Source organism: Argiope bruennichi, chromosome 10, assembly GCF_947563725.1.
Source record: "Argiope bruennichi chromosome 10, qqArgBrue1.1, whole genome shotgun sequence".
Taxonomy (NCBI): Eukaryota; Metazoa; Arthropoda; class Arachnida; order Araneae; family Araneidae; genus Argiope; species Argiope bruennichi.
Window position 1 is genome coordinate 7,535,280 of NC_079160.1, and position 22,518 is coordinate 7,557,797.

At 31.7% G+C, this 22,518-nt stretch overlaps 1 protein-coding gene across 3 annotated transcripts in view; it reads right to left on the reverse strand.

Moving 5' to 3' along the window:
- Positions 1 to 7,079: 7,079 nt before the first annotated feature.
- LOC129988429 (uncharacterized) overlaps positions 7,080 to 22,518 on the reverse strand; it is a 31,298-nt gene continuing 15,859 nt past the window's right edge. For all 3 annotated transcript variants that reach the window (XM_056096655.1, XM_056096656.1, XM_056096657.1), the window contains one exon: positions 7,080 to 10,938. In XM_056096655.1, coding sequence (XP_055952630.1) covers positions 9,165 to 10,938 — 1,774 coding nt within the window. In that variant the 3' untranslated portion in view covers positions 7,080 to 9,164. The remainder of the gene's footprint in view (positions 10,939 to 22,518) is intronic.

Consider the following 22,518-nt stretch of genomic DNA (forward strand, 5'->3'; position numbering starts at 1 on the left):
TGTATCTAAACTTATGAAAATAACAACAAAAATTTTGAACTCTGAATATTAGCAAAAATTGATAATATTAGCAGAAGCATTCAATGTTTTTGTAAACAATTGTAAATTGCATTGAACGTTAAAAGTAGGGAAAAATGATTTCGATAAACAATGATAAATAATTAGCTTAAAGCCCGGAATATCTTAAACATATTGTTAAATAACATTGAAATCAGGTTGGGTTTTTTTACATTTTGTAATCGCCAAATGTTATAGAAAGTTTCTCGAATCAAATAATTTTAAATACTTAAAGCATTAGATGTATCAAGACATTTTATAACCTGCTTAAATTGGATGTTTTCAGAACCGTTTTCTATTCGAGCGACAATTAATATACATAATTCTGTCATACATGGATCTTTTGATCTTACGCTCTGCGCTTGGGTCTCCTAGCAAAAGTTGGTCTAGGAGATGCCTCAGGGTTAGCTACTGGAGGTGTAGAAAAGGACGTACCTGGAAGACTTACCTGAGGAGGAAGAGGAACTTCCTCCCAATCCATAGGCTCCTGGTAATCCACGGACTCCCAGTCCATCGGCTCCTCAGTGCAGGCAGCCTCCCAGTCCATCGGCTCGAAACCTGCAACGAAATCTGAAGAAAACACACAAAAATCCATAGTTTATTTGTATATGAGTAAATAAGTAAAGAAATAAAATGAAATATTTTTATTCAAAAAAAGTAATGTCACTCGAAAATAATATCCGCTGCTTTTTCGCAACTCAAACTTTCAGAAACTTGACTCAAAATGGCGTCTCTTATTGAAAAATCTGCTGTTCCCTGAATTTCAACCAATCAGATTGTGAGTTTGGAAAGTTGAAGTTAAAGTTAAGGAAATTAGAGGTGTTAAGAATGCCAAAAAATATTATCTAAATTTCATTTTCCTTACGGAATTATAACGCGAAATTTATTTGGTTATTTCTTGCCTGCATCTTGCGCTCAATCAGGGAATTTTCTTTACCGTATTAGCATCTAAGACAATCCTTAAGACATGCATATTTTCTGTAATATTCACAAAATTTCAATTCTGAATAATTCGCTATATTTTCTTGTGCTCTTCGATTTAGCAAATATTATTTGAAATTTCATTATTCCATTTTAGAAACAGAAAATTTCAATTTTTAGGTGAAATGTCAGTGAATTGGTTCTAGATACAGTGCGACAAAACGAAGCTGTGTGCGGTCGCGCACATAAATCTATACAAAATGGGATTTCTAGAGCATCAAGTTGTGCATGGAAACTGATAAATTCTGCCTTTATAAAACTGAAACAGTTTCGATTTAATCAAACGCATGTAAAACAGCCCTTCTCCGGAAATCGGTACAATACATAACCATATCTAATGAACTCAAATTTGCATAAAAACATCGAATTTACTGTTATTTTCGTGAAATTCCCGTTTGTAAAACAGCAACAAACATGAATATACTTTGATCAGTAGATGAATAAAAATAAAATTGTTTTTTTATAAGACATCATGATCCTCTTCTTCATTAATAATTTTTAAGAATCAAATTATCAATAATAATTTTAAATCAGAAGTAAGTATTTCTATTTAAAAGATATGCTAACAAGGAAGTATCAATTTTTTGATATCAAACAACTTCTGTGTTAAATGTGAACACGAATCATCAGTTATTTTATCAAAACTTTAATATTTAGTAGATTTTCTTATCCTGTTTGCAAACATAAAAAACAAATGACATCATGAATTTGAAATTTGAAATATTTACGAATGTTTGTGGCCGATGATAAAGGGAAGATATTGTCTAGAAAAAAAAATCATTGATCAGTCAAGCGTATTATCAAGAATATGAAACGGTTGTCCTATCGAAGATGCATTTTGTTGCAAAAGTTAAAATTGAGGAGTCAACAAAACCGTAAGGAGGGGGACAGTAGCAGCGTACTACAACATATTAATGGCTGGCAATCTGCAAAAGGTGAAACCAGCTTATCTATTTTTCTGAAACTGGTGAAGATCTCTCAAAACCAGGACGTATACCTCCAATGGATGTCGTCACACGTATAAATTAGTGGTAATGAGGTCTTTGATAGATTGGCCAAAAAGGGTTGTGAGAATGAAACGGCCACTGGCTCATCGCGTACTTATCTAGAACTATACTCAAATCAAAGATCTAACCTCAATTTAATATTGCGTGTTCCACCTGCGCACCAATGCTACACGGTAACATCACTTGGCACTCTACTGGAAACCAAATGTGACCGTGGTTCCCGGTATTCTCTGGCTAGACTAAAAAGTGTCCACCTTAAGTGTCTTTCTTTTGAAAGTGGTAAAAAAATCCATCCCACTTGTAATAAATGCTGTTACCATCCAGCTTCACTGGATCACATTCTGGGTTGCATCGGACTTTCTAAGGAGGCTTAACATCTCATCCCTTTATTACTATAGATTTTTTGGCTCACAAAAACCTGCTGGAGCTGATCTGACATACGTCAGAACTTTTGAGGATAAGCAACAACAATAACAAATTTATGAATTATTTGCTTCAATAGTTAATATCCTTAAAACGAAAGTAATATTTTTGTAGAGGATCTTTTTGTTTATGGATGGAAATTCGGTATATCCAACAAAATGATGATATTAATTGTGTAGTAAAAATTGATACGTATTTCCTTAAAGAATAAAGCTGCCGATTTCTTCATTCGTTTTATATCTGCTTTCTGATGCTGAAAACACCTGTTTGATATTTGATCTTTTTTATTATTATTATTGATGATGCAAGTAAATGAATCACTGATTTCCTGTTGAACTTCCTTTTCTTATTTCATCATTTGTGTTAGATTGGATATTTTTCTTAATATATAATATTCTTCCTTTCTTGTAATATTATTTGAAGCACATTTTGGTCTTAACGGCGGCCGATAACGGCCAATAAAGTATTTCGCCAATTTATAAAATAAGTGCATTATTATTCATTTTAAAAACGTTTGAATGTGCAAATATCATGCTATATAACTTGACGATTGAAATCGCAAAAGTGGCGAAATTTTTTCTTGGTGCATTTGGTCGCCGTTAAAACTGACAAATAACATATTTGACAATGTAAACAATTTGGATAGAATTTTGAGAAAAATAATTTTGTTTCATAATTTATGGTTTTAGAAATTTGTTGTTAGATCAAAATTTTTGCATCGTTTTTTATTTCCTTCTTTAACACCCATTCCTTGAATAGAATATACACTTTAATATTCGGCGCGTTTACTTGATACTTAATAAAAAGGAAATTAACCTTTGTTGAATCGCATTTCTGTGTGATTTTTCGTTTTTCAAAACATGTTACGTGGAGTCAGATAAATATATGTAAGAAATACAGAAGAAAATTTTTATTAAGTTAAATGTAAATCAAATAAAAGTATGTCACTATTCAATTATTAACTCATCTTTAAATGCAATGAAAAATTGGAATAAAACTATGATACGCCGTTATCGCCTTGATCAGGAAAGTTTTGCCAAGAGTTAAAATGTGAACTGAAATGTCACCCATTTGTATAACGACAAAAAACGAAGTTATCAACATTTCCAATTTTCATTTTGTAAGGCTCTCAGTGAAATTTTATGCGTTGAAATAATTTGTGTGTTATATTCTGAAAAAAGTTCTATAGTCATAAATGTATATCTATTATTATTATTAATAATAAAAGTTTAAATTAATGAGAATTTGTTTAAAAATACAAGAAAGAGTCATAGGCAAATCTGTATCGTTGCACTTTGTAGACAAAGAAATTTCGTTGTTTCTTCTGTTGATTCCTAGTATTTGTGAATAGTTCTGGAGGATCTGTTACTTCGACAGTGCAAATGAGATAGGAGTATTAAGTATAGTTTGTTGCATTTTGTGGTGTCAAGTTGGACTCAAGAATTCTTGAATTTGTAACAAGTACAAAACTTAACTGACCTTTTCCTTCAACGTTTTAGATAATATTACCATAAGATTTATTTTTTTTCATTTTATCTTTTCTTTTATCAAGGAGTTCAAGGTCGAAATCAAAGTTCATTGTAATATCATATGTTATGCGGATTTGGTGTACTCAAATTAGAAGCGCTTGAGCTGTAAAGAGAAAAAAACGACAGAGAGATTTTACTCCAAAATTACTAAAATTTTGAAGTTCCTTTTACACATCTGGAATTCTTTAGTTCATTCAATACTATCCGTCAATATCTAGAGGACAGAAATGAAACGCCTTTTCCTGTCTTTTTAAGAAGACAACAAGAAATATCCACCTCTTACTAAATGACATTAAGTCCGATTTAAGTCGCAGACTTCCATTTCCAGTTTTTTCGAATAGAATTTTTTGGACTCATTCTATGCATCCCCTCTCATCTGGAAACCGCCCTTCAAATAATTTGTTAATAAGTTATTGATCTACAAATGACTATTAAGCTACAAAAATATCCGATTTTGGAAGGGTAAAGAAGAGACAATTTTGAAATAAATTTTACTAACGAAACAGGAAATTTGCTGATAAAAAAAATGCACCAATAGCAAATGAAACCGTTAACAAGAGATCTTTATTTTGTGAAAAATCGGTCATTTTACTGCTATTCTGAGACAAATTTGACAATCCACAAGCTTGATTTTTTTTAATGTTAATTAACAATCTAAACTTTGTGTTTCTTGTATATGAAAATGGAAAACATTCCTTCCATTTATGTATTTTAATGTTGAAAATATACATTTTTGAAGGGAAAAAGGAACTTATTACAGGAGACAAAAATATTTTTCTACTTGACTAAAACTTTTTTCGGTAAATACGTGACCAAAGGGAATTGCAAAAAAAAAAAAAAAAAAAAAAAAAAAAAAAAAAAAACGCGATAAACATTTTGCTCTTTTTATTATACTCATAAACACCAAGCACACTATAGTAAAATTAAGTTAATTCTGGAAAGAGTCGAAAGAAAAAAGTCTCTCCGATATTCAGTGACACAGCATTTAGTTCAATAGTGACAATCAGATCAAATAAATAAGGCATATGTGGACGGATGTAAGGTGAGATTAAATTTATGAGCTCGACAGTTTGTGTATTCCAATAACTCAAGAAAGCAGCCATTCAGTAAAATGAAATTTAATTTGTCCTCTAAATATCAAATTTAGATTTCTATGTTTTTTCCGCAGCTGTCGATCAAAGAAAATTGGATCATAATGCGTACTCGACTCTGTTGAGGAAGCTTCACACAAAATGAATCGTGTAATAAGAAAGTCTTGCTGGTTTATTTTGGGTGGTGCATGATGGAAACTTGGAAACGGAAAGGTAGATAAATGAATGATCTCCAAATGTTTTTATCGTGCATAGTTGATATGGTAACAAACAATCATCAGATGTTCTTCCAATGACAGGTTTTATGATCAAGGAATTGAGCATGTATCAAACCTTTTGTATTCCGTAAAATAATTAGATGCATATGTGAAAGCAAGGATTCTTTTCGGAAATAGTTTAGAGGTTTATTCTAATCAATGTAAGAGTTTTTGCTATCACGTGGCTTCTATGAGAATCGCCATCTGACAAGCGCATGAAAACGATGTATTCATCAGGCTAACTCGGCATGATAGTGCACCCTCTACATGTTGGGTCCAAAATGTAACACTGATTTATAATTCCGATGCCAAGATCACATTGATTTCATGCATGCAGGAACAGAGACAGATTTTCAGTTCTGATGATAATGCCAGAAGTTATAATGCCTGGCCGTCTTATAACTGGCCAGTTTACACTCGGCCAGTTATAAGGGTCGATGGCAGGTAATTGTTCCGACAGAACAACAAATAGCCGCTGTATTGTCGTTTTTTTTTCCTTACTGTGCATGCGTTTGTAGAATTTGGTGCTTTTTTGGTGTGAAAAAAACTGATCACTTATCATAGATTAATTTTGACATTTTTTGTTCTTCGTTCTTCCTGAAGTGAAGTTGTGTGTATTTCATTTTATTTGCCATTTCTTTTCTATAATTTTCCAAATTTAGATGTGTTGATCTTTATTTTTATTTTACCATGTTTCTTTGTGCAAATATCCATCCTTTTAATACGATACGCAGTGAAAAAGTAAAAATGTAGGCACGGTTTAAATGTAATAAGACAGAGAAAGATTTCACTTACATGAATTATATATGAAAGTTGTTAAATATTAAAATTTTAGTATCATGACCGTATAACGAATTTATCCGTTTAGCTTACTGAGGTTGCTTTTTTTTTATTTACCAAATTCATGAATATACTTACAGAGAAAAATATCTTTTTCGGGGGGCAGTGAGATCGGAAACTTGAAAACTATCAAAATCTTGAAGCCAGGTTGTTTCAGAATTATAATACTTTCTCTTTATATACTTCGTATATGACGATGTATAAAATTAAGCCATATCTTAAAAATATTAGTTATTTTAGTCAAAGCTTTTGAAAATTTTATCTTATAAAACTCTATAAAATTTTCAGTAATTTTGCTTCGAAATAAATGTTTGGAGCAAACAGTGGAAATTTGTATTGTTTATAATTATTTTTATGAATTTCCTTTTTCAAGATCGAGAGCTTTTAAATCAATATTAAAAAGCTATAATGTTTTTTTTACTTTAATTTTCTACTTATAATTTACTTTGCATTTGAACTGAAGACATTAACTCTTTATTTATCGACGGTACTTTAAAGTAAAGTTTAAATCCAGCTGATATCTTCACAATATGACTATTTTTTCTAACAGTATTTGAAAGAATACGAAGAACGTATTTCCAATAGAAAGCAGTAGATGCCATCTAAAAATAACATTAACATTCTTTTATTGTTAATTTAATTATTTTAATTAATTTAAAAGTTTTTTGGTGTTCTTAGATTTATTCTGTGCCAAAACTTAATTAATGGTTCAAAAATAAATGTGAAAAATGGATGATAAAATACTTCGATAAATAAAGGGTTAAAAGGAATTTAACCTTTTATATATCTTTCAGTTTGCGATTTCCCTCAAAGATAAAGTGCTATGCAAAATAATAAACATTTTAATTGGAAATATTTTATTTTAAGTATTCAACATAAAAGGAAAATCCAGTTTTCCATGAATAATTTTCCAATATTCGTCATACATGAAATTGACAACCATAATCTAAACACATATATTTTTACCCTGAGTTCGTAAAACTATCTAAATGAAAATATAAAAAATGTAGCAGTACATACAGTCACTCAAAAAAAATATTGGGACACTTAGAATGCACGGCATATTTTTATAAAAATATTAATCTCATTACAACAAAAACAAAATTAATCGAGAAATATTTTAACGTTTGGTATATTTTTTTAAGAAAAATTTTCTTACTATTTTAGAACTATAACTTGATCTAGCCTTTTAAATATAATTTAAACACAAACAGTTGTCAAAGAAAGTATTGGGGAGCTTTTGAAATAAGAAATTTAAGAAATATGTAACGAATCGATCAATAAAATTTAATTTACTACCACTCTTTCTAAATTAAATGTTTAGATACAAAGTATTAACAGAAAAGTTGCGAATAAAACAATGGCGAGAAACAAAGATATTTCGTTTGATGTGCGAAATTTGGTAATAAATCCATTACCAAATAGAAAACGGAAAATGCTCTCGTTATATAGAACAAAACTTAACGCTCAGTAAATCTATTGTTTTTATTTTATTTGCAGCTCAGTAAATCTATTGTTTTTATTTTATTTGCAGCTCAGTAAATCTATTGTTTTTATTTTATTTGCAGCTCAGTAAATCTATTGTTTTTATTTTATTTGCAGATCTGAAAATAGTGTTTCAAATTACCAAAGATCAGAGTGGTAAGGGCATTGACTGAACGTGAAGAGAAGTGGATTGTGAAATGAAAAAAAAAATTCTAAAGATTCTAAAATGTAATAAAAGATTCCGTAAATCAATAAATCCTGAACTGTCAGAATTGTTTTAAGAAAACTTAAGCATCATCGCAGAGTGCCTCGGAGAAAACCCCGCATTAGCAAAGCAAATCAAATGACATTTGCTCAAATGTGCGTAAAGAAGCCTACAGAGAATTTTGGGAAAATGTTATTTTTGTGAATGAAAACAAATGTCACATTTTGGATCGGATGGCAAAAAAAAAAAAAAAGGTGCATACCAAATATTCATTGCATATCAAAAATTTGCTTCCGACTGTAAAATATAGATGTGCCAACTAATTAGTCTGGTTGCATGGCAAGCTCTGGTGTGCGGAACTTCGATAAAGTGGGTACAATGAATAAATATTTCTACCTTGGCATTCTCGAAAGCGAAATTTGCAGCTAAGTGCGAGTAACTTGGAAATCTTAAGACATTTTAAAATGAACCAGGATAATAATCATAAACATACTGCTGATACTAAGGTCCTCTGTCATTGTCATCGTGTGATTAAGATCCAGACTTTGATCCCACTGAACAAGTGTGGAATTATTTGTTGTAAAAAAAATCAACGAACATGATATTATTTCTGACAAGCAGGAGTTAAGAAGAGTGGTTTAAAATCAACGGATCATTTTAAGCAAAATTGATCAAATCCAATCCAAATCGATTACGAAAGGTCATAAAGTGCAAGGACCATCCAATATACTTTAACTACATAAGATACAACCCAATAGACATAAGTAAGTTCATAGTTTATTCTTCATTTCTTTTTACAGTATCCCAATATTTTTCTAAGCAGATTTTCTGACTTGATTTATTTTAAATTGCAATCACAATTGCATTAATATATGAATTTTCTTTGCATTTATCAAACTGTGAAATACTTTTTTGTTCTATTTGTATATTTATAAATTATGATAAAATCTTGTATCCCCATATTTTTTGAATGTATGTATACAGAGATAATAGATATGTACATAAAAATGCAATCTGCACAAACTAGATTTGGAGCTATCAAGAATTTTGCTGAGCATCACTAATTCGTTGCAACTTTAAGAAATCGGCGCAACGAATGGTGTCATTTACACAGAAAGGATTGAAATGAGTTTGGGGTCTCAGAATTTAGGGTTATTAACAGATGATTCTGAAGCGATGCTTTGCATAGGATCAATCGGTTCAATTTGCTTAGGAACCACACTTTTCGCAGCATTTAACACCATTTGTAAATGGTATGAGAGACTGAAATATTGCTTATCTATTATTTGTTATGGTCTTTTGAAGAAAAACAAAAGTCTTTGCGTTGAATTTCTTGCTCCATATTGCTCTGCTGAATTGCTTTGAGCAACTGTTATTTCATCAGAGGCTTGAGGAGCGTCTTTCGATTTGTCATCCATCATACCGTCGTAGTTTCTTGGCAGACTGAAATATGAATTTTCGCTGGATTGAGGCGATGAAAATATAGTTTTCTTTTGAAATGGAATCAGCACCGGCGTCCCGTGCCTCAAATCTTCCTTCAGTTGATCCAGGTCGATATATTGTCCATTCAGTCTTAACGGAGTTTTGATCTGGTCTTTGACATCCCGGAAATTCATAGAACTTATTCGAGGGACGCTGCCTTCAGAATCATTGTCGAAAGATTTCGTATCTGTACGTCTGTCTGTTTTGGGATCTTGTTTCCGAATCCAAGTAACTTGGGATGACTTGCTATCGGAATTTTCAGACGACACTGCAATTTCATCTTCCTCGTGGCTGTAATTGTTCTTGTCAATTTTGCTAGAATTGTTATTCGAGGGATAAAATTCTTCGTCATAATTTGGAGGAGAAGAACTCTGTCTCTGACTAAGATCCAACGTCTTAGGAGCCTCTGGCAACACAAAAGTGAAACCACCATTGACAGATTCGCTGTTGTTAAAACTAACAGGTACGAAATGTAGGGCCTGACCACCATTGGATGGACCCATATTACCTACGGGAATCGGGTGCAAGACGATGTGTAACTCTTGGTGGCCTGTATGAATCACATGCTTAGTTGATGGCGCATGCCCGCCATCCTCATATTGTAATTGAGAATTAGGATCGGCTTGGAAGCTGGTGTAATCTGAAAGATATTTGTTTTGGGTTCGTTTGCTGGCACTGTTGGAAGGAGATGGCACAACATCGCTCTCCAACTTTTCTTTTGAGTCGTCATGAACTGTTCCGATAGGTACGGGCATGACTTTAAAGATGATGCGCTCTCTGCTGTTATCAGAGAGATCCATTTTAAACGGGAAAGACACTGGCTTCATCTCGATATGTTCTCCAGAAAGTACAACCTCCTGACTGTCTGAAGTTTGGATCGAGGATGTCGGATCATTTTGGAAGAAGCTCTCCGGAACAGGTTTCAAAATGATGTGAGGTTGTTCATTGCGGCCATCCACCTCCTTCGCTATGACTGGAAACGAAGAGACATGAACATTCCGAGAGCCGTCGCCGCTAATTTTCTGTCCTGAGTTATAATATTGGCGAAATATGAGAGGAATCGAATCCAAATTCGAGGATTCTGAATGTTTGTGAGATCCTTCGAAAAAAGTACCAGATTCTGGTTTGAAGTGAGAAAAGGTGTTCTTCAATGCAGGGTCAGCTATTAAATAGTCTTTCGAAAACTGGCTTGCTGAATAGGTCTCTCCACTGGATACGGCCGGGTAAGCGAACTGTTTAGTATTTTTGTGATACTTGGTGGCTCTCAGTCCATGGGTTGGATGTACATATTTGGCGATTCCTGGCGTGTCTGCCAGATTGGGGTTGAAAGGTAGCAGCATCATTGTAGGCAGAATTTTACGCCAACTCTTGGCGATCTCTTTGGTCACATCATATGCGTACCAGTATCTAATGAGTCGGACGGGATCCCACATGATGTGCATCATCATCTTCATAATCCCCCTCTTCTGGCGACGAGGGGTTGATTCAGACGATTCGGAAGCAAAGCTCTGAGAGCAGAGCAAGAATAATACCAGGAGAACTGGAGCTCTTCTTATTAATGGGGACATTTTGATGACGAGTCTAAGAAAGGAAACAATATAATAAATTTTAAGAAAAATATTTTAGTATACCTTTATATATACACTAAAAAGTAGGACTTTTTACATTTAATTATTTTCTAAGTTCAATAATATAAATATTTTCTATTATAATTCAATAATATAAAAATGTTTTGACTTTTGTAAAACATTTTTTAATCAAATTTACTACTATTAAATAAATTTTAAAAACATTTGATTTCATTAATTGAATGAAATTTTGAAACGCTTTTGCAATCTCTTCTTGATGTATTACAGATCTGAAATTTTCTATACCTACATGTTCTCCAAGACAAAGTGATATTTTGATATCTTCAGATTTTATTTATTAGTTAACCGACTCATTTTAATTAAAATTTTAATAAAATAAGAAGCGAATTTTAGTACGATATCAAATAGATACACAAATTCCATAAAAATTACAATGAAATATATAAATAATTAAAAATTGAAGATTAATAAAAAAAATTTCAACTTGCTCTCATTAATGCATTGAGTTATAGAAATACTTTCATAAAGTATCTTTCCGTGAAAATAGAAACATGGAACTTTCATAGAAATATTCAAAATTAATTATATTTATTTAACATTTCTAATAATTAAAATTTCTACTGAAAATTTAGGAATTGATTTGTTAGCCATTTATTTCCTAAGTGAACAGCTTTTGTTGTCTGGCTCTTTTATTGGGTTTTAATATTCTAATAAAAGAGTGTTTTAGAAAAAAAAAAAACTTCATTTTAAATTTTAGTGCAAAATTGAATCTAGTCTTCTCATTACATTAGTCACAGATCTGTAAGATATCTGAAAAGATAAAAATTAATTAAATAGATAAATATTTAAGTAACTAGATAACTTATTAAAAGGGTAACTAGATAACTAAGATGTCAAAATGTAACATTATATTTTTTGAAAACATATAATGACAAATGAAAGAGCATCCCTTTCTTACGAAAAATGATTTTGAAAAACGCAGTGTCCTATTCCATTTCATTTCAGTGATATTTGAACATTATTTCTGAATTTTGAAATGACATTTATGCATACTTATTTAATGCTTGAATATTTTCTTGAGTATTCAAGAAAGAATTGTTCTCACTAAATATGAGTTTTTTTAATGATTTTACTTAACATTCTTAATTTCACGTTTAAAAGGAATAAATTTTATAATCGATTTTTTATTCACTTCAAATATGAAATTCTGTTGTGCCCTTTTGGTTTCCTCTGACAATAGAATTTTTAAATAATTTTAGAACTTTTAAATTAAAAATAAATGCATTAATGGTGATGCTATCTTGCAATTATTTTTAGAAATATAACTTTCAAAATCCATAATATTTCTAGCCATAAATAATAAAAAATATCCAAGACTAAAAAATAGAAAATAATAAAAATAAAAAGATTTTGGATACTGTTTTATTAGTTAAATAAAATACAGGAAACTATTTTTTTAATCGAAAACAATTATTTTAAGGAAATTAAGACACAGTGTCTCGAAAAAAAATTTGGATATTCAGTGAAAGTTAAAATATTGTGTAAATTAGTTGGAAAAAGTTTCATTTTTTTGTAATAATCGTCTTTTCACACGCCTTTTTAATCTGAAATCGTATTCAACTGTTATGATTAGTTTTAATTGGTTGCCATCAACTAGTTTTAATTTGCCTAATCAGGTGACCGTCACAGATACAGCATATTCGTTTCAACTGCTGTCATTTAGAAATGCTTGATTGTGTGATGAATGGGGTGATAGGATTGTTTTCCATGATTTGGAATTCACGGAAAGTGCGGAAAGGAATCGCCATTTTATTCATTTACTTGTTATTTCCTCAACAAAGAATTTGTAAGTTTTTCTAATTCATTATGGTTATTTCACTATGATAATTCTTTGTTTAAAATTTGGTCCATGTAAATTTAATAACTCATAGATATTCTTTTATAACATGCATGCCGAGAAGAGACGGTTTGCTTTTTCCGATTTATGAGAATTCACTATACATCAATGAAGGGATTAAATTGTGTAATTGTAAATTAAGTTTAATTAACAATCAAATATCTGTGTTTTGCAATTTAATTTATCAGGCAACAATTATTTCACTAATGATATCAAAACCAAAACTAAATATATATGATATGATAGAATTTTAGAATCACATTAAAACAACTTATACAAGTTGCACTAAACTTGTTAAATAAAATACCTAAATTTTTCAGATTCTACATTCAGTATTATAACAATGCAATAGGGGAATGTAATCCTTTTCTTCTTTAATTTTTCTTCCTCATATTCTTTACGACATAAATTATGCAATCCCAAGTACTTTTAAACTTTAATAGATAAAAATTTCTAAACAAAGCGATGATTAAAATAGTTACCTGACCAATGCATGTAATTAAGGGGGGGACTTCATTTTTAGGGATGAGGAAGTGGGTGTATTAGTTTACAATAGCTCCGAGAGGAAAAAGGGGGAGGGGCGGAGGCCTGGTGGTAAGGTCTCGGCTTCGAAACTGGATGGTTTTAGGTTCGGGAGCCGATTCCACCGAAGAAACGTCGTGTAAGCGGGTCTGGTTCACTGTAAATTTGTCGGAGCCAAACGTCCTCCCACTGGTGTGGTGTGATGTGGAAGTTTGGAGTGGAGGATGCCAGCTGGTGTCGTCCTTTATTCTATATTATTATTTACCTTCATTCTATATCCTAACAATAGTGAATTTTTGTTCGTGCAAACGAATTTATTCGCCTCAGGTTCAAAACAAATCTGAATTGCTACTTCTTATTTAAAAAATTTTTTAGGCAGATGATTATACTAAAAACGCGAGCTTGGGCAAACATATCAAATATTTATTCTATTTATTATTCTGGATTTCGGAAAAGTTTCTTTTATAAAGCTATTTGGATTAAATTTCTACATTCACATTATACATCTTCCTTTATAAGAGTACATACTCGTTTTATTTAGCATGATATGCCACTGAAAAGTTTTTACAAATTTTTTAAAATTTAATTATCTTATTTTTAAATATTATTTTGCATATGCTATCTTTATTCAGTGTTTGACCTTTATAAATTAGTGAAACTCTGTTCTATTAATTCACTTGTAATTATTTAATAATTTATTGTTGTATTATCTAATAAATTTTTAAAAAGATCCAGAAGATTAAGAATTTTGTTAAATTCGAATCCAATTCAGTATAGTTAATTTCTATCTATTAAATAATTTTTAACCACAGTGTTTCTTGAATTAGATCTTAGTGCCATTAAATCCCAAGACTCTCATAAACAGACTCAAATACTGACGCCCTTTTAATGGACGCCCTTTAATGAAAAAAAAAAGAGAGAGAGAGAGAGAGAGAAAAACAGTGTCGCCTCTCAAATTTGGAAAAAAGAATTCCCTGTGTTTTTCCTGCATGTTTATTCAAGACACGTGGAAATGCCCGAATAGCACTCACGCGCTAGTTATAATGCAACATGATTTTAAGGACTGGAAAAAGGAAGCAACAATTTAACATTATTCGAAATATCATATTTACATATAGAAATTTTTTTTTATCATTTATCATCTGGAATTTAGCGAGACAAAATTTATATATCAAGAAAGGGGGGACTATATATTACCTCTCTCTCTTAACAGTAAGTCGTACAAAATTAAGGACTCAGGAGAAACAAAACACAAAACATTTTTGTTTCGATACAAATCAGTAAACAATCACTTAACAACAACAACAAAAACATTGCAAAGCGAGATTACTTTTTTTATTTATTCATTTTTCGCCAATTCATGCATTGGGGCATCAGTTTTTGTACATTTTTCAGCCAACAGTTTGATGCACTTCATCCTTAACAAATAAGATACGACATTTTTGTACGGCCTAACGTACATGTTTTGGATGTTCCACTTTCAGTGAACATAAGTGAAAATATTTCCTTTTGTATCATTGAATGTATTAAAGGTCGAATATGACACAAGTTTTAATGCCCATAAAAATTCAGCTTTAAATTATTGTTCTTTAACTAAAAAGTTTGAAATCGGTTTATTTTGGGACATTAAATTTGGCGTTTTCGATTTGATTTGTCATCATTTCCTGTATTAATTTAGATATTAAGTTCAAGATCAGTGATGACTCTTTTGAACTAGAATGCAGTCTTGTATGTTTTCCTCTTTTGGCATGACCAATAAAGTGTCTGTTTTAAAATATTACTTAGGTCTATTATCTTCTTACAAAGCGAGCAGGATGTAACAAATGGATTTTTCGGAACTTCTCGAATCCATTCAGCAAAATCAAGATTGATTTTTATCCGTCCAATTCGTATTAAATACGGATTTTGAGCAGCTCATTGTTAAAAAAAAATAATCTGTAAGTTACTTTGAATAAGCTAACAGTTTCACAAATAATAAACAAATCATTTAATATTTTCAAGTACGGTACACTAAACACCACCGCGTTGCTTCCGCAGATTGAATGTTCCGGCCAGTGAAATGTATTCTATTCTTTCATGCAGTTACAGAAATCTCACGCATGCTCATTAGTTCTGGTTCGGGAATCTCATGGAAAATGAACAATTGTTTCGCAAATCGAAACTGGACTGATCTATACTGAAAAAAAGGAGGAGAGTGAGTAGAAAAGGGTCATGTTCATGTTAGAAAAGGGTCATGCATTACACAATCGCGAATGGCATTTTTTTTTTTTTTTTTCGGAAGCTGTGACTACGATCTTTAATTCTTACAATCTTTAGAGATCGGTCTTTTCTAGATCAGAAAAAATAACTAAGAAACTTAAAATTCCCTGCATTTTTCCTGTTTTCATGGAAAGTTTCAAATTTCCCTGCATTTTCCCGATTTTTTCTGTCGATTTTTAAATTCCCTTTGTTTTCCCGGTTCTGCTAATAGCGTGGCAACCCTGGAACATTTTTTTCAAACATCCTAGCATATTTTTAACAGAGAAAAATTAGAATCAGTATCTGAATAAAAAAAAGAACATGAGTACTTAATAAATTAATATCTAATTGGCTTGTATTAAAATTAATTATTATGAATTACTTTGATGCTGAATTGTGCTTGTCCCGCTCTTATTGCATTTATACTGTCTATAAACTTTTACCATATCTGATTGAGGGGTGGCGTGTAAATGCGACTTTCTATCATAGACCAACAGATGATTGGTTCCCGTCTTTGAACTTGACATATAATAACCCAACTAATAAACGTTCTCATGTTAAAAATTTCATTAAACAAAATCCCTACTTACCCGAATTCGCACTTGGAATGTTTGAGTCTTATCGAAAGACCAACACCGGAGAAAACTGAATCTGTAATATGTTTAGGAAAGAAGAGCAGGTGTTGGGAAGAAAGTGGGTCGACGATCTCTAGCCGTCTCCGAGGAAAAGCTAAATTATTCGAACATCCCGTAGTCCCTCTCCCCGGAGGTCAATTGCATTCCATTCTCCAGACCAACGTACCCTCCCCCTCTTCATTAATCATAAAAATTGTGGAATTGCGTTGAATTAAACAGATTATATAGTAATTTTTAGTCTGGTGGGCACGCATTGAAAATTTGAAATACTATAAATAAAAAGAAAATTTAAAACAGGATTTTTATTGTGCATTGAAAAGTAGAAAACAATTTTTTCGAAAATCGTAAACGCGTTGCCTACAGATCAAAATGCTTTAAACAAATAAGATTTTTATTACAAGTATATATATTTATGACATAGGTTATGTATAGGCATAGTATATATATTTATGAGATGTTAATGCCATATTTCTTATGACATTATGGCATTAACTCTTCTAGTGATAATGTGGTTAAACTTTTTTATAAAAAGCATCTAAGATTAAACATTGCGAAAGTTTTGTACGATGAAGAAAATCAAGGTGAATAAAAGTCCTATTTCATTGAATGGGATACTGAATTTAATACGCCGTTTTGGGGAAATTGGTAGTTTGGAGGATCATCCACACAGTGGCAGACCGTCAGTCAGTGCGGACAGCATCGCAGTTGTACAAAGTATCATGGGAAATTTGTCAATCGAGACATCAATGGGGAATAGCGCCTCACACGTGAAGCTGAGACAGTCACGGGGATTCCGAAAACGTCGATCCGGCGCATTCTGCACGGAATCTTGGAAACTGTATCCGTATAACATGCAGACACTTCACCAATTATTGCCAGCAGATTCAGATTTAAAGACAAGCCTTTGCACTATGGGTGCTTGCACAAATGGAATGTGACACATAATGGTTGTTGAACATCATGTGGGCAGATGAAGCCCACTTTTCATTAAATGACGACGCCAATACGCACAACAGTCACATCTGGGCGACATCAAAACCTCGTGAGTACACAACCAAATCACGACATTCTCCACGTGTAACTGTTTGGTATAGTTTCATTCAGGACCCTTTCTTTTTTGAAGAGCGTTGTCCTATATCGGTTTCGAAAACTTGATCTGTCACAGTAGAACGGTATCTTAAATTTTTGTGAGATCACTGCCTGTTTTGCAGGAAAGATGTGCTTGATCTGCCATCACTTTCATGCAGGACGGTGCTCCGTTTCATCTCTTCCATCAAGATGTTCCTCCTCGACATAATTGCAGAGCGGCGAGTGATAAGCCAAGGAAGTAAGTGTCCTTCATGATCGCCAGACCTTACTCCAACAGACTTTTCGTTGTGGGGATACTTAAAATCTCGTGTCTACCGGGGCTCTCCAGCCTCTTAGGTGAATTTGAAAGTTGCCATTCAACGAATCGTCGATGGCATCGATGCTGACATGCTACACTAAGCTGTATAAGGCTTAGTTATGTGCCCCACTTTGTATCTTATGGTTGAGATCGTACTGAGCATCTTTTGCTTTAAAATAAAATGTACAGTGTTAAATTGCTGTGCTCTGTTTTTCTGATTAGCTTTTAAACTATCTCAATTTGACGTGTGAGCACTATCTATCGGTCGTTTTTTAATATTTTTTGAATGGAAAAAAATCTAAAGGTTTTCTGAACATAGTTCCACAAACCGCAATTTTTTTAGCATTACTTTTTTATTATGATTTTTTTGAAGTTTGCACGAATTTATGGCATACCCTGTATTATGACTGTACTTACCATTGGTATTAGAATTTCAGTTTGACGCTTATTTTGATTCGGAAGAATCAATTTCTAAGTATTAAAATAAAGTGGATTGGAAGACTAATTGAAACAAGAAAAATTGAAAATACACTTTGAAATTTGACAGAAAAATGTGACTTAATCAAGTTACATTGTAGGCAGAGTCCTTTGAGAAATTTAATGGGACTGAGTGAATGCCCAAATAAACCTACAGCAGAAGGAATTTGACAGAGAAACGTTTCTTTTAAAAGGTTAGGAAGAATCCTTAGTGCATTTCGAAGGTTACTTGAGAAATCTCTTATTAAACAAGAGGCATTTTTTCATACATTTGTTTCTCACAATATCTTTTAAGCCTGAGTGAACTTAAAAACATTTCCTGATTGATTTTCTTTTTCAATCGACAGATGCTGCCATCAAAGATTATGAATTTTCATACAATTGATTTTCAGATAATCGTTTGTGTTTATTAATGCTATCATTTATCTTCTATCGCATTCATTAATTTATCTGTGGAAGTTTGGAGGAGGGGAAGTACCAGCTCTGGCGTCGTCCTTGTCATCTGACCGTGGTTCAAAATTATGAGGTCCGTTCCAAAATAGCCCTAGTGTTGCTTTAAAAAAGGACGTTAATACAAATAAACTAAAATATTAATTTATCTGATATTTATTGATTCAATAGAATTAACAGATATTCAAAACAATTTTACAAATTATTTGTCAGTTGTGGCTAAACAATTCAAAATCTAGAATTACTGGAAAAGCAGTTTCGTAAGGACAACATAATTCTCTCGGCAGTTCTATCAAGATAATTCCTTCAACTATCAAATGTGATACGTTTTGCATTTGACATCACAAATAAACCGAAGCGATTGCGTATGTATTTTGGGCCTGTCCCCGTTGGCCGTTGGTTTCAGAATTCTCGGTTTTAATGTCAAGACTAAATATCAAAATTCATTTTCTTGTTAGTTGTATTTGTCATATATGTTTATATACATCCATCCATTGATGGATAGGATCTAAAATTAGAAAGGGATCTATCATATTCGTATAAAAATCACCCATAAAACTTTATGCTACTATGATTTTGCCACTTCACATATGGATAAATAGACGGATAATCAGATATTGAATCTAGTAAAATATTTATTCTAAAATTTGACATAAATCTAGAATTATGCTTTAATAAAACATATTCCAGGGTCGGTTTGTTTATTAGAACTTTTTGAAATTGCGTTTTCTTTTTTTAATCTGTCTTTTCCATATTTAGAGTTTTCGATGCTCTTTCTTTGTCATTCCGATGATCAATAATAAAACAAAACAATAAGAGCATAAAGAGAAGAAAATCAAAAAGCAATGGAAACGCATGTGGGAGTGAGTAGTCCCATTCCTTTTGAATTTTGAACATTCCTTCAATCCTGCCTTGAAATGCGGACACCTTATCCTCCCCCAGCCTTCTTTTTCATTTCTGTCCTATGTACCTCTCCCCGTATCTTTCACTCTTTCCTTCATTTCTTTCAACGGCTGTTTATGAATTTCGGTTTCGCTTCTTGTTGCTTCAATGGAAACGTTAGTTTTATTAAATATTCTTTTTCTTTTATTGGATGTCCCTCTTCATAAAAGAAGTATGTAGAAAATTTTCTAAATTGTTATTCGGATTGAAATTTTTATAAAGAGTGACCAATTATTATAGCGTGTAAAACGTTGCAAATCTTCAAAATATTACATTTTTGCAGTTTTTTTTCTATTGGATATAGGTTTTTCTATGCCGGATTTAAACATTGTTCAAAAGTCTCGAAGCAGGAAAACTAAGTAAAAATTTCACAACCAGATTTATGCCAAAGATGATAGGTTATATTGTTGTAGTGTAAAAAAGAATAATTTATTTTGTAGAGATGATGCCATAGTTATTGATGGTGTGAATCATTTATGGCATCTTTCAGAAAAATTTAAAAATGCCCAAAAATTCAGAAAAAAAGTGGGGAATGTAATAGAAATGGGGATGATCGATATCTACAAATATCGTATCTTATTTTGGTAATTAAAATTTTAGGCTAGTTATGGGTTATGTAGCATTTTTCAAAATGCAATTTCTCTGTAGATATTTCTGTAGCACAGTTAATTTTTGAGAAGACGAATCACCATGACACAATTGACTTGAATTCTAATAGGATAAAAAAAAAAAATTCAAAAATTTATTTTGATACATTTGAAAGCCTGTTCATTGAATTAATGTTCATAAAGAACATTTTAAACAGTTAGTCGATAACAAAACTTTTATTTTCCTAGTAGCCAAATGAATAAGTTTATGAAAAATACAGATTTTATAGATGAAAAATATTAGATTAATATTAACACTGATATTAGTATAATTGCTCAGGTTCCTCTGCGCTTCATTACGGTCACTTATTTATTAGAATATTGATCAACCGAACATTTGCTTCAGTACTGTTGTGTATAAACATGGAGTCTGGAGTCATAATAGATAAACAGAAACACAAATAATTCCAAAGATTAAAATTAGATAAATCCTTAACTTGTTGAAAAAAATATGCTGAAATGCGAAACTAAATTGGGTATCTCTTTAAAAGAAAGGCTTCATAATGTAGAGCAACAAAATACCGCAATCTGTCGTAGGTTGTTTATATCGTCAGAAAAATTTCAGTTTTTTTCATTTACGTGGTTTTGAAATCAAGTTGACGATAATGCTCAGAGCTAGACACTTACAACAACAGGAGTGGCTTTGGTAGATAATTAATGAAAATTGGAAATTGTTTTTTTTTTTTTTTTTTTTTTTTGACGATGTGTCTAGAGAAAAGTAGAAATTGCTTTTAATTTTATTATTCTTATTGTAAATTGTTGAAGATTTTACATTTTAAGCGAATTAAATAAGAAACATTTCATAATTATTCAACCTAGCTCTAATATACCGAATAAGGACATCGATTTCACAAACATGCGTAAGTCGTTACTCATATTCTTCATAAACAAAAACAAAAAAAAAAAAATCATCCGAAACGGGTCTATTTTTCCGTATAATATTAAACACTTTTTTATGAACAATTGATTACTGAAACCAAAACTGGCGGGAGGAGGTTTTCCCAAACTTTCTCACACACTCTCTAATAAAGTATTATCTTATAGAGCGCCTTTCATGGCATTGTCGTACAATAGTTACGAAATATTAACCCTTTGGTGGAAATTGAGCATTTTTACTGAATCTATTATGTGATCTTTGGCGATTCATTCCCTGGCATACAATAAATAGTATCCGAAAATTGAATTTATGTTTTAGTCGCGTTTTTCTAAACCGATTGCAAGAAAATTTTGACACAGAACTAGAATTGAGGTCGAAAATTCCCGAATTTTTGAAAAACAAAAATACGCCATTATCTAATGAACTATTGGAGGGGTGGGGGATCATACAATATATTAAAATAAAATGCAATGCATCGCAAAGATTATAGAAAATGAGCAACGGAATTATATAAAAAAATTTATTTACTTTGAATGAGTCTAAAACCAAGGCAGTTAAGAAGTTAAAGCTACGAAAAAAGTAATGAACGGTAAAATTGATATTGAAATTTGTTTACCAACAATATCCAATACAGGTGCCTTTTCTAGGTGCCTTTTCCAATTATGCTAAAACAACAAAATCAAAGGAATTCAGTCCCCTAAATGAATCCAGAGACTTATTTATTCATAGCCGTCTGTGGCGACTAGCTGGTTTGCCAGGATTAATGCGCAATAAATTTTGAATATTTTATGTTTTTTGGTCTCTTAGTAGTTTCTTCAGTAAAATCATTTTAAAGTTTCATTTCAATTTGGTAGTCATATAACTCATACTCTTATAGAAGCTTTATGCCGTTCTGTTCATAGTATTACGTATCTCTAATTTTCGCTCAGCTTCCGTACAATCTAAACTTTAAATTGAAAAGGAAGTGATTAAACTTCAATGAATGTAAAAAACATTTTCTATGAAACCAAACAAGTTTTTTTTTAAAAAAAATATGAGTACATAAAGCATAAACATTCAGCATTGAAATTTTATGCATACTACAGAATATTTTTTATAATTTATACGATATCAAAAATATTATTCTACAAGTATTTCTCTAATTCATTTTAAAATTCACTTTTTAGTTTCACTTTCAAAAGAATTTAAATGACGTAATTAATATTTTGTTTCAGTCAATAAATGTCATCTAAAAAAGTTATGAAGTCTACTTTTTATACAGTCTCGCAATCCTAAGGAATCATATTCAGTGAAATATTCCTGACACCCTATCTTTAAAGTATTTTACTCAATATGTCTCATAGGACCGAGGTTAAGTATAAAAGTACAAAATTCCTTATACATCAGAGCATTTATTGGCTCAAACTGCATAAAACTGTATTCTTCACTTCATTTGAATCAATTTTCCAGCTACATGCTTAATATTAAAGGCTGTTGGGCTGAAAGAGTGTCATGTATATA